Genomic DNA, 14,746 nt, shown 5'->3' on the forward strand with positions numbered 1-14,746 from the left:
CGATGTCATATTCGGTCATTGCTTATGCGGTTTAAGTAAACAGTTAAGCGAAAATACTTGAGTCATCAGTAATTTGATTCATTATATTCCGCACATTTGTTAACAAAAACTAGTAACGTAAAATGTTCACCCATTTGTTGATTCAGTGCTTTCTAGGAAATGCATTTGAAACCGGGCCATTATTTAGAGTGTAACTCAGCATACTAAACGAACTATTTCGGAAATGATATATTTACAGTATGAGAAATGTGAGGAATCATAACATATTTTTGCGCAAGTGCATGGTAGTGTAAACCCGTGGTTAAAAATACATATAACACTTATGCAAACAAAACTGTAGCTTGGCTATAACTGTTAACTATTTCTGATACTACGTATATGCAAATTTAATAGCTCGTGCTGGACTTATGTTACAATAAAAGTGTATCGTTATTATATTTACAAAACATTCAAGGTTCTAACGCTTATTAGTTGGCGCATGCGCAACGGTCACGGGCAACGTGCGCGCAACTTCCGCCGGAAGCCACGCCACAACACTTGGTGCTGCGTCGATATGTTAAAGAATTCAATTGTTTTTATATCACAATACAAAACGGGATATAACATGTTGATACAGAATATATATTATGTGTTATATCTTTCGAGATCGCAGTATTTTTCCAATGTAGTTCCAATATACCAGGAAAATACGAAAAAAGGAACTTCATAGCAGCTCTTTATTCCTATAGAAATTTCCTAATTGTTTTACAAAACAACCGCGACGATTCACAGATTCCTGCGGTTAAATCCATACAGTAAAACTGTCACATTCATACGTCGTTTTCCTTTAATGCCTTGCTTTGTAGACAATGAGGCGTCAATGCCGAGAATTGAAAACCGCGTGATTGTTTTCGTCATTTTATATGGCTACATAAATCAGTTGTTATTGAGCAGTATAGAGCAATGGTAGTAATGCAAGTGCTTTTCAGTAAATTGTCCTGTATTCATAATGATGCATTTGACTGGATTCAAATTAAGTTTACAAAGTGTGAGTGTTTTGTGAGAATATATGTTTTATCGTCAAGTAATCGGAGTCAACGAAATGTTTTAGTTTGTGTTATATAGTTGCTATTTCGTTACCTTTATGTATCATAAATATGGAAGAAAAATCATTGTATAATTATTTTGCCGACTGATATACTTGTTGTTCAATTTGGTCGACGGCATAACTTTCTAAAATGACAAGAGCATATTGGTATATCTTTGTTGCATATTGTGTCTACACCCAACAGTTGTTTCGGTTAATATAATGTATATGTTTTGTTTACAGACACATCTTATGAGAAAGCCTGTCGGCGGGGCTCGGCCCCGAGTACGCCGGTACCGGGTGCGCAGGCGCAGCACAGCCCCTCGCGGCTCGCCTCCTTCTTCTTCTCGAAGCGATCGTTTAGGAGCAACCCGCTTAAGAGGACCAAATCTGCTACGAAGCTGGAAAGAGAGAGAGCGCTGGCTGCAGTCCCAACACATCCTCCGACACACGCTCTACGGACATCACGGTAAGAAAATTTTCTTTTATGTGTTTATTTTTACCACTCCAAATATATTATTTATTTGTAAAGGTATGTTGCGAATTACAGATTAATTTCTTCCTGAAACGAAATACCAGTTTTAATCACGTCCAATGCGACTATTGCTAATAAAACTCACAATGTGGGCGCATTTCTATTTTAATACCTTATGGGAGGCGAATGTGCCCGACTAGCGATGTATCTTTTGCTCGTTTATCACTACAACTAATAAACTGTCGCGACACAATGTCAGCTATCACAGTACGTTTAAATAAAAGTATAGATTGAAGCTCACTGTGTGCTAGAATTTAAAATCATTTTAATGGTTTTTGAATCTCGGGATTTGGCAGGCGAACCTAAAACCAAAATCTAACTTATTACAGTTATATAGCAAAATTTACTATAAATTAATTGAATAGAATTTTTTCATTGGACACGAACTACTGTTTTCTAAACACGACGAATATTTAATGTGAATAAGCAATCAAAGTATCACTTAATTCACTTAGCAGTATCGTGACTGAAAGGAATTATCCCGACGAGGTGTTAGGAGTGTCGCTGTCGCCGGCGATCGCCGAGCCCTCATTAGTTGAGTATACTGCTGACGGCGAATAACTTGATTGTGACGTCTTTATTACCTACTGTAGGTAATTACAATCGACGCTGATTGCGAAGGCTCGTCTGATAATTTAATCCGGTTGTTTAAATAACAGTGTCAATATTACTTTTATTGTTCTTTTATTTTGTATTACGTCATTTATAAATTACAGATTAAAATAGTTTTAATAACTTTTTTTTTAAATGGGCCAAGTGTATATGAAATAAATGTTAGGTGACTAATCATGGATACCCATTAAACCGTTAATGAGTTAACCACAAAGATGGTTAAAATTAAAATTAGACACGGTGCGTAAGATAATCTTTTCTAACAATATGAAATATGTTCGTATTGGTTATTTTTGCATTACTTTGTTCTAACAGGATGTTATTTTTCTTTCAGATCTCATGAAAGTCTGCTGTCAGCACACTCACCCGCCGTATCCACTATGGATTTGGGTCCACCAAATCAAGTAGGTGTAATGTTTAATTAATGTTCCTACACAACCATTTTTACTTATACTTTTTTTTAACTTCCGCAATAGATTCTACACTTCTTTCTTTTATCTTAAAGTTGAAGAACTCCAATAACTTACAGAATTCTCGGTTCATTCGCTTCCGCATACAAATATGCATTTATGTGCACACTGATCGTTATAAGATGTAAATCTTGTTTACCTTACTTTCCATATAACATTCCGTATACGTTCGCCATAAATCGTTGCGAGCGTGAAGCATTCAAAGCACGTATGTACTAGGAGCATATGCATTCGCAGGTAGAAATCCGTGCGCTGCACTCGTCGGTGTTGGGCCGTGCGCACTGCTTCGCGCTGAGCGCAGAGAACAGAGCGCCAAGGTACTTCGCCTGCGCCTCGAGGAAGGAACGCGACCGCTGGATATACAGGTCGGTTTATGTCGCCCTAGTAACCCCCTTTTTTGATAAACGAACTTTGGTCTATTTTTAATAGTTTTTTCGGCGTTCGCCTTAGAAGGGCTACGTTCTTTTAAACTGACCTAATAAAATATCTTAAAGGTAACATTTTATACCAAAGAATAGCGATAGTTTTGATTCTCTCTTTATTTGTCTTTGTGCTTAATAATAGTCGATGCAACCTAAATTATTTGGTAACTAAGCGAAATGCAAAATTAAAACTGAAACAGTCGAATGTCATAATTATTACTTAACCAAAGTGCGTGTTGAAGTTGTCGGCATGCAATATTAAATTGCGCCTCGCGTCATTCGAGTCGCATATTCGCATTAATAACGTGTTTTTATTCTTGTTTCCACAGCCTACGGCAAGCGGCGCGACCGGACGAGATGCGTACGCGCCGATGCGAACGCACCGTCAAACTGTGGCTACTAGAGGCCAAGGCCATACCGCCCAAGAAACGATACTACTGCGAAATACTGCTCGACGATACGCTCTATGCAAGGTATTTTTATTTAATTATGCATGCATTGTTTATCAATGAAGTCTCGTCTGGTGTGAAAGGAAAATCAATGTAGAGAATTAAACATACGTTTTAAATATGCAATGAAGATTCTTTTACAAAATGCATGTTTATAGGACATCACTTTTGTTACATAGCTCTGTTAATGCTACTACATACTACATTTTACTAAATGTAACGAAATGTAAATCGTAATAACATTTTATTGTTCTCAGGTCGTCGTCGAAACTGAAGACGGAGCTTTGTTTTTGGGGTGAGGTGTACGAGTTCGGTGCCTTACCCGCCGTGCGCAACATACACGTCAACGTGTATCGCGAGCCTGAGAGGCGCGCGCGCAAGCGGGACAAGCACGCATTAGTCGGTACGTACAACAAACAACACATCCCACGAAAGAGTTTCCATATCCATTTCTTATGAGATCTCTTAAACATGTAATCCTTTTCCTCGCAGGGATCGCTATAAAATAATTAAAATTACATATGAATTAAGTTGTAATTCATTTACACGTTTTTATTTTTAGCCCTTTAATATAACTTTGATAACAGCTACGCTTTGCTTTCAATGACACACATCCCTTGTATAATTTGTGTCCTGTTTTAATGTAACCATGTTACTGTTATCGTGTTTAATTTAAATAATGTTTAATTACAATTTTTTTCTGATATCAAGAGTCCGTTACGAGTTCCTTTTAATAAATTTATTTTTAATTTTTATGACTATAAAATTACATGGTTTACTTAAAATCCCAGCTTGGTATAATTCGGTGTGTGTTCTTTTGTCGAATATAGTTTAAATTACATGTAGAATAATAATGAAATTTGTTTTTCAGGAACGGTCCGCATCCCGGTGGATGATGTGTCCTCTCGCTACCTGAACGAGCGCTGGTACCCGCTATCAACGGAGACCCCAGCATCGCCGGCGCGCTCAGCGGGCAGCGCGGGGCCCGCAGCGGCAGGGGCGCCGGCGCCCGCACTGCGCATCAAGTGTCGCTTCCAGAGCGTGGACGTGTTACCGCTCGACTGCTACGCGCGCTTTCTCGATTACCTCACGCGGCACTACCGGAGACTCTGCGAGTATCTCGAACCAGTCATCGGTGAGGATATATATATAGAGTTGTTCTTGTATACTTATATCTTTTGGTACTACTTATGTGTGAACTTTTATTTATCTTTGTGTGTATTGTAGGTGTGAAGGCGAAAGAGGACATCGGTTGTGCGCTGGTGCTGTGTATGGCGGGCGCGGGCCTGGCGCCTCGGTACTTAGCCGACGTGGTGGCGCTGGACGTCCGTCGCACCGGTGACCACTCGCTCACCTTCCGAGGCAACTCGCTAGCCACCAAGAGCATGGAGGCATACCTCAAGCTCGTCGGCGATCAGTACCTCCAGGTACATACACACGCAAACACACACGACACACAAACACACCTATAGACACATTAAGGCTCAAAGCGAAGAAACTTAATTAAATCTATTCAATGTTCTTAACATGCACCAAAGAGATAGTGTATAAACTAATTAATATATATGGCTATCTCTAAGGTCTAATTACGATTACTAGTTAGATGTTTTCTGTTGTTGCTAAGAAAGTAATACGAGGTAATGTGTGTAGGAGACGCTGGGCGAGGCGGTGTGCTGGGCGGCGGGCAGCAGCGCGGAGTGCGAGGTGGATCCGCTGCGTGCGGGTGGAGGCGCGGCGCTGCGCCGACACCAGGCGGCGCTCCGGGACGCCGTCACACGCGCCTGGCGAGCCATCGCCGCCTCCGCACCAGACTTCCCTCCGCCGCTCCGGGACTGCTTCGCCACCTTCAGAGAGAGGTTCAACACCGCATTCACTTACTAAATCCACAAATGAATTTTACACAAACAAATTTACATTCACATAATCGTAGTTAATATGAGTTTTGTAAATTCTATGAGTAAGAGCCATTTCTCATTTTCAGACTGGCTTCGATGGGACGTGAAGACATATCAGATAATTTAATAAGCGCTTCAATCTTCCTGCGGTTCCTTTGTCCGGCCATACTTTCCCCCAGTCTATTTGGAATAACTCATGGTATGTATATAGTTAAAATGACTGAGTTCAAAGATTACTATCATTAAAAATTATGACTAAATATAACGTTAACTTGTAGAATACCCGAACGAGCGCGCGGCGCGCAACCTGACGTTGGTGGCGAAGACTCTGCAGACTTTGGCCAACTTCACGCGCTTCCAGGGCAAGGAGGCCTTCATGGAGTTCCTCAACGACTTCCTCGAGCAGGAGGCGCCCAACATGAAGGCATTCCTAAGAGCTATCTCTGTAAGATCGATGCATTGAACACATTTATACCTATATTTCCCTTATTGTAGCTTAGTTCTTAATTTATCTGACATTGGTCAAACGTAACAGTTAACAAAATTACATTTAAAATAAAAAAATTTTTGTTATCTATATTCTAGACACGTCCCCAAGAGCAACAAACGCAGCAAACGCAGGAGAACAAGCGGGACTCATCAGTATCGCAGGGGTCTGCGGGGTCTGAGGGATCAGGTCGGAGTGGGGCTGTGGGCGGGGTGGGGGGTGCGGGGTGCGTGGAGCCTGACCCCGAGTGGGCGCCGCATGTAGACCTCGGCAAGCAGCTCGCCACACTGCATGCGTTGCTCGTCGACAGCCTACCTAAGCTGCCGCAGCCCAGGATACAGGTAATTTATACAATTTCATAAAATTAATAGACGCACAAATTGAGGTTAGTTAAGAAAAAACTAAGATTAGATAAAGGATCGTTAAACAGTGAACACATTTAAATACGGCCTTTGTATTTTTACTTATCAAATATTCTATATAATAAATTTCCAGGAGTTGGAGCCGCTGTCAGATATTCTCGACGAACTGAGCAAGAGGCTGGCCAGCAACGACAACGGGCCCATGGCACCCGTTTCTGATAACATCTTTAGGTAAAATTAAATGTTTTAATTCATCCCATTTGAAATATTTAAAATATGCTTTTTTAAATCGAAGGCTTTTTCTTTTCTTCGAAGGAAATTTTCGTTCTCATATACATTTGTTTCATTCTCAGGTTCAACGATCCCACGTGCAACACGCCTACAAAACAAAACAACGCCGAACCACCAACTAACGGACAACTGAACAATAACTTCGCTCACAGTTCGCCTATCATGAACAAAAACGGCGTCCAATTCAACATCAGCCCGTCAAAATCGAACGCAGAAGACTCAAAATATAAAGGAACATATACTGCCGTATCAAAATCGCCCAGTTTCAATTTACGCTCCGCCACACTACCGAGAAATGGATATGGTTCCAACCAACAAAATCAAAACGTGAACCCCGACAGATACAGCTCCCAGTACAATAACCAAGAACATTGCGTCAATCTAAAGGTCGTACAAATCGGTTTCGGCTCGGATCAATATCCGAAAGGTATCAGCAATGGTCTTAACGAAAGCTTAGAGAGGAGATTCCAAGATAGATACAAACCAAACAATTACAATCAACAACAAACTCACTTCCACAACAGTAATTATAATACTGAGAGATCTCCGAGCAACGATAGCATCAATCATAATTACAGTTCCAACGAAATGCAAAATATTATGAAAGAGACGGCGACGTTAGAAGAGCTCTCAGATTTGCTCAAATATGCCGACGACTCAGATATTGTAGACGATAAGCAGAACAACAAAAAGATCACATCGCAATCTAAAATGAACAATAATAACAATAATAATATTGTGAACGGCAATAAAACTAACTACACAAATAACGGTTCCAATGTTTCAATCAGTGGACTGTCGAATGTCGCCAGCTCCGGCTACCAGAGCATCGCCACCTACAGCCAAAGCAGCAGCCCCATAGAGAACACTGGCCATCATCATCAACCGTACGAAAACGGCGGACAACCGATGTCTCGCTACTCGCAGCTAAACTACCAAAAACAAAGAGATAAACAGTATTACGACAGCAAAAACGAAAAGTTCTACCCGAAGAGTCCGGTGCAACAGAAAATCGAATACGACATACAGAAGTATGGAATTCAGAACTTCACCACCGCTGACAATGTACAAAGCAACACAAATGCCAACTCTAAAATAGCGCCGCTTGTGTTCACCAACCCGGTCTACAACATGGAAGACGGTCGACAGGCACAAGAGAAGAACGCAAACAATGATAACAGGAACTCGAAGCGCTGCCCCTGTGGCTCATCCAGTTCATCGATTGATGAGGAGGGTTTGAGCACGGACAACGTTGAGACCAACTCGGAGGAGGGCTCCACCAACTTCAACGACGAAAGCGGGAGGAACTTTGACCAACAGAACCGTAACAATACCCACCGAAAGCTCACCAGAGATAATTGTACCTACGATGACTCGTACCAGAGAAGCCACAACCATTCCCCTAGGATAAGAGACGACGAGTCGTCCAGCAACTCGCCCAGCTTACGGAAAAATAGCAAAACTCGCATGCCACGGACCAATCCGATGCTTTCTTACTCGACGAATCAGAACCAGCTGAACTTGAAGCACTTCGGTCAGCGTGGCGAGTCAATCTACGAGAGCAAGCCGCATCACATCTCCACCGACTCCGGCTATCCGATGAGTCGCTCCGACTCCAATGTTGAGGAGGTCAACAAGGAAATGTACAGGCTTCAGATATCGAGGAGTCAGAAGGCTTTGTTCAACATGGAAAACTCGAAGAACTCTCCCGAGAAATTCACGATGACTGAAAACACTATCCCAGAGACGAATTATCCTTTAGATAGGGCATACTCGGGGACTAAGATGTCGAGCAGTCGGTTGAACGAGGATTTGGAGAGGCATCAGGATTACTACGGTATGCGGGACAGGAGGGATTCTCCTAACACCGCGGTGTTCGGGGGATCGCAGACAAGCGAGGCGAGCGAGCGGGTCAACAGTCGGGAGGTGCGCGGGGAGCGTGAGCCGGCCGCGCGGGACAAGCTGCAGCGGCGGCTGAGTCTGGAGTCTGCGCGCGACCTCACCGACAGTTCGGATGACGTCGACGACACGCTCTACAGCACCACCGGTCGCCGCCGCACCTCCAAACATCATAGAACTATTGAACAGGTAACAATTATAAAAAGTAATGATTGCATTTAGGAACCTAATACTTAGGTTTTGAGCTGAACAATCTGTTGTAAACACAATATCTATATGTATAAAATCTAAGTTCTTATCTGTTTCCTTTCAGTATGAACGTGAAATCGAAAGGTTGAAGTGTTCAGTGGAGCTGCTGCGCGGCCGTCTGGGCCCGGCCGAGCCTGGACAGGACCATACGGATGCTAAAATGAAGGCGATTATATCAAGGTACACTGTTTCCTTAAAATTGTATCAAATAAACACCAAAACTAAGCAAGTTCTTTCTTTCTTCTTGCATGTAGCGTAAAATTTTATTTTCTATTATAGTAATACTCATAGTATTTATTACTATTTTCAGGTTAATTTGCGTGGAAGAGGAATTGAGGCGCGAGCAGCGCAAGATGGCGGCAGCACTGTCGCACAAGCAGCGCGTGATCGAGGCACAGGAACATCGCATTGCAGCACTCGATGAAGCCAACACACGTCTGCTCTCCGCACTCGTGCACCTACAGCAGCGCGCGCCGCACCCCGCGCCCACACACTCGCACCACGAACTGCAAATATAACCTTTTTAATCTGTGCCACAAACAACAAATTATCATTTATAATCTGTGCAAACGTCAAACTTTATAATCTATGGAACTGACAGTTTTCAGCCATGTGCGTAGTCTTATAGTATGATAATCTTTGCAAACAATATCTCCTGTCAATTTTCCCGCTCTTTTTGTAAAGTTTAAACACAAATACTTCTATTCAATTGGTAATTACATGTTAAATAAATTTAAAATAGATTTCCCTGATCTTTTTTCATAAAAACGATCCCATTTTATATTACAGTTTTTAAAAATTAACAAATAGTTAAGCTTGTCACTTGTCATGTGTTGCCACACGCAAAAATAATTTTTCTGGTTCATTACACTTCTTACAAAATATGGTAATTGTAAATTATAATAGGAAACAATGAAATATTATGCATTTCTCGAAGTAGCAATATTACTATTATCTTTTTTTATTGTTTTAATGTACTCAAGTTAAGGTATATTTTTCTTAATTTTATATCTAAATACCAACTGTTTTAGCTATTTCTTTGTAGTTTTGTTAATGTTGTTCTTTAGTTTTTAATACAAAGAGATGCTTTAAGTGACTAATTTTCGTTAAAATATCAGTATTGTCTAAAATAAATCCGATTTGATGTTTTGAAAAGGAAACATCGACAACATGTTTTGTTTTCTGTAACAATGATACCAAAGACAATTGAATATCCTTTAGAGTAGAGTTGTAGTGTAAGTGATGCAATCAGCGACAGATACATTTATAAAATAAATTCGATATTAATTAATACATTAAAAAAAATTGAAGAACGGACTTCTTTTAATAAAAAAAAATCAATAATAAATTCAAAAATAAAATGAATCGGTCGGTGAAAATAAAATCATTATTTCACCGCAAATTACATCTTTAAAAATAAAAAAAATATGGATTTTGGTAAAAAAAAGTTTCTATAATAAAGTCAGTTTTACTTCTGGCTGTTGTTGATTGTATTTCACTACAATTGTAGCTCTAGTGTTGTATTTTAAAAATAAAACGTTATATTTTATAATAAATAATATAAGACTTGTATAATAATATTAGCTTTATGTTTAATTGTAGTATTCGGTATACAAAAGAGAAAATATTTTTAATACCCTTGAGTATTATAACGAGGTCATTGTGTATGAATGTTTGTAATAAAAAAAAAGTTAAATATTCATTCTATTAAGTTGCATTTCGGAAATGCTATTCGAACAAATTAATTTCGATTTTAATGTCTGAATAATTTGTCTTGAAAATAACACAATATCAACAACTTAGTTGTTTACAGTGAAATAATTTTAAGCCATAACTTTATGTAAATACCTTATTAGGTATAACAATATTCTTATCACAATAAATTATGGATTACGAAGACATTTGATTTTCATTTACCCAACGAACAGTTGAATATGAACTTCATGCATATCATATCTGACGTTTCGTACATTCTTTATCTTACTAATATCATAAATACGAATGTTTACATGGATGGATGTTTCTTTGAAGTTATCTCCAGAACGGCTGAACGGATCTGTCTTAAATTTGGCATAGACGTAGAACATAGTCTGGAAGAACACATACGCTACTATTATTTTTTTAATTTTGCGCGGACTTATTTTTTATATTTTTCATTAGAAGAAAACTAAAGTAATAAAAGCAGTGTTCTGAAAATTTTATTTTTAAAAGCGAGATCAGACAATTTCGCGCATTATAAATAAAATTTGAAACAAATAGGACTTCTATTTTAAAACAAAAATTTTATTCCTGACATCCTCAATGACTTTTACCATAGCATGACACATTCACTCGTCTCGTTCGATGGGTTGGAAACAGCTGTATCTCTTGTTTTCCATTATCTTCTTCCTCTCAGCAGTTTCTCCAACACTATACGGATGCATCAACAGTAAATCTTCAACTTTATCGTACAGATAGGAGAAATATATTTCTCTGAAATTTTTACCCGGAAACTGCGCTTGGCACATCGTGGTCCACAACATATTATTGAAGGTCGCGAAAGCTTTGAACACGTCCATCTTGTATTTTCGAGTATATTTTCGGAAATGTTGGTTCAGACTGTGTTTATGAAGCCAATTTGTATGACCGGCGTAATTCGGGTCTTTTGGTGGGAAAACGTGCATGTAATCTTTCAACGAAAGAGCCCAGAACCTTTGCCAGTCATTACAACTTCGAGTTAAAAGCCTAGCTTTATCTCTCGCAGAATACGGCCCGAAAATACGATGGCGCATCCACTCTTTCAACACCGGTACTAAATGTACATCAGGTAGTCGAGCTGCAATATTATCGCGTCTTAATTTTCTAAGCGCACTCCTTAAATAGTCTTCGGGTTTAAGATTTTCGTTAATCGTACTCGCCGAGAGCCTCCGAGCTTTTAGTTTCTTTTTATCTCTTTTATCTTTGTTGTCGTCACCGGGCGGGCCTAACACGCTGTCCGTATCCCAAAGTCTTTTGAATTGCTTCTCCACGAAGAGCTGTTTCTCGTTCAAATCGTATATGGTCTGATAGTTGAAACGGAATGGAGTATTTTGTGTTGGTTTTTCAAAGAATGGCAATTCATCCGGCAAGAAGGCACCATCGTTTCCATAGTCGTAATAGTGACCGCAGTAACATTTAGTGTTTTTGATGTATTCAAAGACTGAATCATTCCATCGCTCCAAACAGTCGCAAGGATCGGGCGCTGGTGGAGGTGGGTGGGCGCGGTAGCCGCAATTTATGTTAATATTTTCGCCCTTCACATGCGCATAGCCGCCGTGTATCATTTCTCCATCGGGTGGTAGTATCGACACATTACCAAGCAGGTAGAAATATCTACCGTGAACGATACTGACACCTTGTATTAAATATTGTGAATTTTTCAATCCTGTTGAAGGCGCCACGGGTTTCTTACGCCGAACTTTTTTGGTAATTGTTGCCGAAATGCCATAGAGCTTCTTTTTGTCTTCCAAAATGCTAATTTTTGATGTTTTCCTGCGGTGAAAGCTACGTGCCAAAGGTTTCATTGACAAATTATCAATAGACCAACGTGGCTCGAGGGACAATATGCCGGCGACGCGGTCGCAGTAGGAGCGTGGCAGCCGCTTCTTGGGAGGCGGTGGTGGTGGCGGCAGGGGCGGGGGCTTTCGTATCACGGGTTCTACTTCAAAGGGTTCGTTAAGTGTATCCAAATGTGGCAAAGGTGGTGGACGTTGCGGTTTGCGCTTCGGCGGTTTATACTGACACGCCACCAGTTCTTGTAAGTACGGAGACTTTAAGATGGGCTTGGGTTTAGGTTCCGGCTTAACTTCCTTTATTTCCTCAGGTTCACTATGAAACATTATTTGTAATGATTTTATTAAATGAGGCATACCCAAGTAAAGTATAGACGACAATAACAACTTTCCGTTCATGTTGTAAACGGCTCGCTTCCCGTCGATAGTGTGACCGAACATTAAACCGAATAAATTTGAAAGCATCTGCTTTGGATCTTTTCGTCCGGCGATGACGCAATGCATAATGTCATCGGTTGTTGGCCGGGGATGCAGGCCTAGCTGACGAATGACCCGTTCGGTTTTTGCGGGCCGGCCCGCTAACACATCTTGGTAAATACAAAATTCGAGTGTATCCAGGTTACTCCTTTGTGGTTCGCTGAGCTCGTAGTACCAATTAGGGCCGATCGAAGCAATAATTCTTTTCATAAAGCGTTTGTGTCTACGTTTCCTTACTTCTTTCAATTCATCCATAAATATTTTCCTTTCTCTGGTTTTTCGTCGGTAAATGACCTCAACCCTTCGAGGCACGACATGGATGCTATGGTCATGTTGTTCTTCAGCATTCTCCATGATTAATAAAATAAAATATGTAATGCAGAAAAAAATAAATAATTTCTTTTACATTAATTTATACTAATTTACAAAATATAAAATAATAGACATGTCAATAGTGTCATCTGTCCAATGATCAAATATTTTTTATCAGAGGATTTTTCAATTGACACCGTACTTATAAAAAAGACACAAAAAATTGATTGTTTTTTAATTGAATAAAACTCACTTATATTTTATACATCTATTTAAAGGATAAATCTTTTTAGTAATTTGAAAATTTACATCATTAAAAAAGCGCCATCTAGTGACGAGTAGTAGCGTAGACCAAACTCAGCAAAGCAATATTTTCAAATAAAATTATATCTAAACAAGTTTTTTATGATACAGCATAATCCCCGTTTAAAAAATATTGTCATCTCTGATTTGCTAAAAATAATGAATATATTTTATACAAAGATTTTGATCACAGAAACTAACGGTTAAAAAACCTTTAAGGAAAAAAACCCGTTTAATATTAACGAAGACTTAAAATAGCACAGTGTAACAGGAGGCATCGCAATCGCGTTGACACGCATAAATCACGCATGTATTAAGTAAATAACGGGGTGACGGCGTCAGACGTCAGACGTCAGCTATTTGTTAGTCATGCGGGGTCGGGGCCCGACGCGTGGCGATCAGCTGCTGGAACTCGGCCGGTCGAAGACCCAGCCGGAGGGTGAACGTCCCTGCCTTCAGCCACCTGAATATCTTGTCTCATTCATACGCAAAGCCGACATAGCAATACTATACGTTTCCCGGAAAACAACAAGCGGACGGAACGACAACCAATGAAATGTAAAATCTATTCATCGATACAGAAATCTCTTTATCTGGTCAATGGACAGTACACTACATTTCTTTTAAGTAAAGTACTGAGTGCCTAACACGAATATTTGTGACAATCGTCATCGTAAACGGCAAAGTGTACAATAAAATTTTAAGATCGTAATGCAATTTGGATAATTGACGATGACGATGACGATACGATAGCACATAATTCGTGCTAGGCCCTCTACTTGACAACTGAAGTTTCATTAATCCTACAAACGTGTCCATTATAATTTTTGGTTACAAATATTCTCTGGATAACAACAAAAGAGCACATAGAGGTCAAAATGTACCGCTAGATGCAGGCGACGGAGTTTGGAATTATTAATTTATACACTTTATAAATTCAGACCAAAGAAATAAATTATTCTTAACACAGGAATAAAAAGACTACAAACTTCAATTCAATAAATAAGAAATTCTTTACCAATATCTGTAAAACAGTAAACATAAGATAAAATTCGGAATTTGTTTAGTATAAATTTTGTATCGATATTGTAAGCTACTGAATTACTACGTTAGTTGACCTTGATGTCATTGCCCTTTGTTTAAGTGTATATTAAAAACAATTTATATTTATTTAATTGTGTTGACGGCGACTTATTGAACATATCATGACTTATTATATAGTCTTTGTGTCTCATCTGGTGCGTGATATATTATAGGCAATGGGGTCGTTATTACTTGTATTATTATTGTTCATAATTTAACGACATATGTATTTTTCTATGACAGTCGTAATGAAGAAAAAATCAGTCGTTGTTGCCTTTACAAAAATTAATACAATCTGTCAAAA

The 14,746-nt window shown here is 39.5% G+C and overlaps 2 protein-coding genes across 15 annotated transcripts in view; one reads left to right on the forward strand and one right to left on the reverse strand.

The window, feature by feature from the left end:
• raskol (Ras GTPase-activating protein raskol) overlaps positions 1 to 10,622 on the forward strand; it is a 116,767-nt gene extending 106,145 nt beyond the window's left edge. For 7 of the 14 annotated variants that reach the window (XM_013311337.1, XM_013311338.1, XM_013311334.1 and 4 more), the window contains exons 3-17: positions 1,310 to 1,535; positions 2,548 to 2,617; positions 2,921 to 3,048; positions 3,435 to 3,578; positions 3,812 to 3,957; positions 4,426 to 4,689; positions 4,782 to 4,981; positions 5,205 to 5,410; positions 5,536 to 5,648; positions 5,728 to 5,894; positions 6,035 to 6,277; positions 6,432 to 6,529; positions 6,652 to 8,677; positions 8,802 to 8,917; positions 9,048 to 10,618. In XM_013311337.1, the coding sequence (XP_013166791.1) occupies positions 1,310 to 1,535; positions 2,548 to 2,617; positions 2,921 to 3,048; positions 3,435 to 3,578; positions 3,812 to 3,957; positions 4,426 to 4,689; positions 4,782 to 4,981; positions 5,205 to 5,410; positions 5,536 to 5,648; positions 5,728 to 5,894; positions 6,035 to 6,277; positions 6,432 to 6,529; positions 6,652 to 8,677; positions 8,802 to 8,917; positions 9,048 to 9,255 (4,355 nt within the window). In that variant the 3' untranslated portion in view covers positions 9,256 to 10,618. Of the gene's footprint in view, positions 1 to 1,309; positions 1,536 to 2,547; positions 2,618 to 2,920; positions 3,049 to 3,434; positions 3,579 to 3,811; positions 3,958 to 4,425; positions 4,690 to 4,781; positions 4,982 to 5,204; positions 5,411 to 5,535; positions 5,649 to 5,727; positions 5,895 to 6,034; positions 6,278 to 6,431; positions 6,530 to 6,651; positions 8,678 to 8,801; positions 8,918 to 9,047 lie in introns of all 14 variants that reach the window. The other 7 variants (XM_013311325.1, XM_013311324.1, XM_013311326.1 and 4 more) reach the window with 3 other exon arrangements.
• Positions 10,623 to 10,922: 300 nt separating this feature from the next.
• Positions 10,923 to 13,174, reverse strand: LOC106117047 (uncharacterized). Its single transcript, XM_013311119.1, has one exon. It carries the CDS (start codon positions 13,096 to 13,098, stop codon positions 11,065 to 11,067), a length of 2,034 nt encoding a protein of 677 aa, XP_013166573.1. The 5' UTR covers positions 13,099 to 13,174; the 3' UTR covers positions 10,923 to 11,064.
• Positions 13,175 to 14,746: the final 1,572 nt, after the last annotated feature.

This window comes from Papilio xuthus, unplaced genomic scaffold (assembly GCF_000836235.2).
Source record: "Papilio xuthus unplaced genomic scaffold, Pxut_1.1 DF827680.1, whole genome shotgun sequence".
NCBI classification, from domain to species: domain Eukaryota; kingdom Metazoa; phylum Arthropoda; class Insecta; order Lepidoptera; family Papilionidae; genus Papilio; species Papilio xuthus.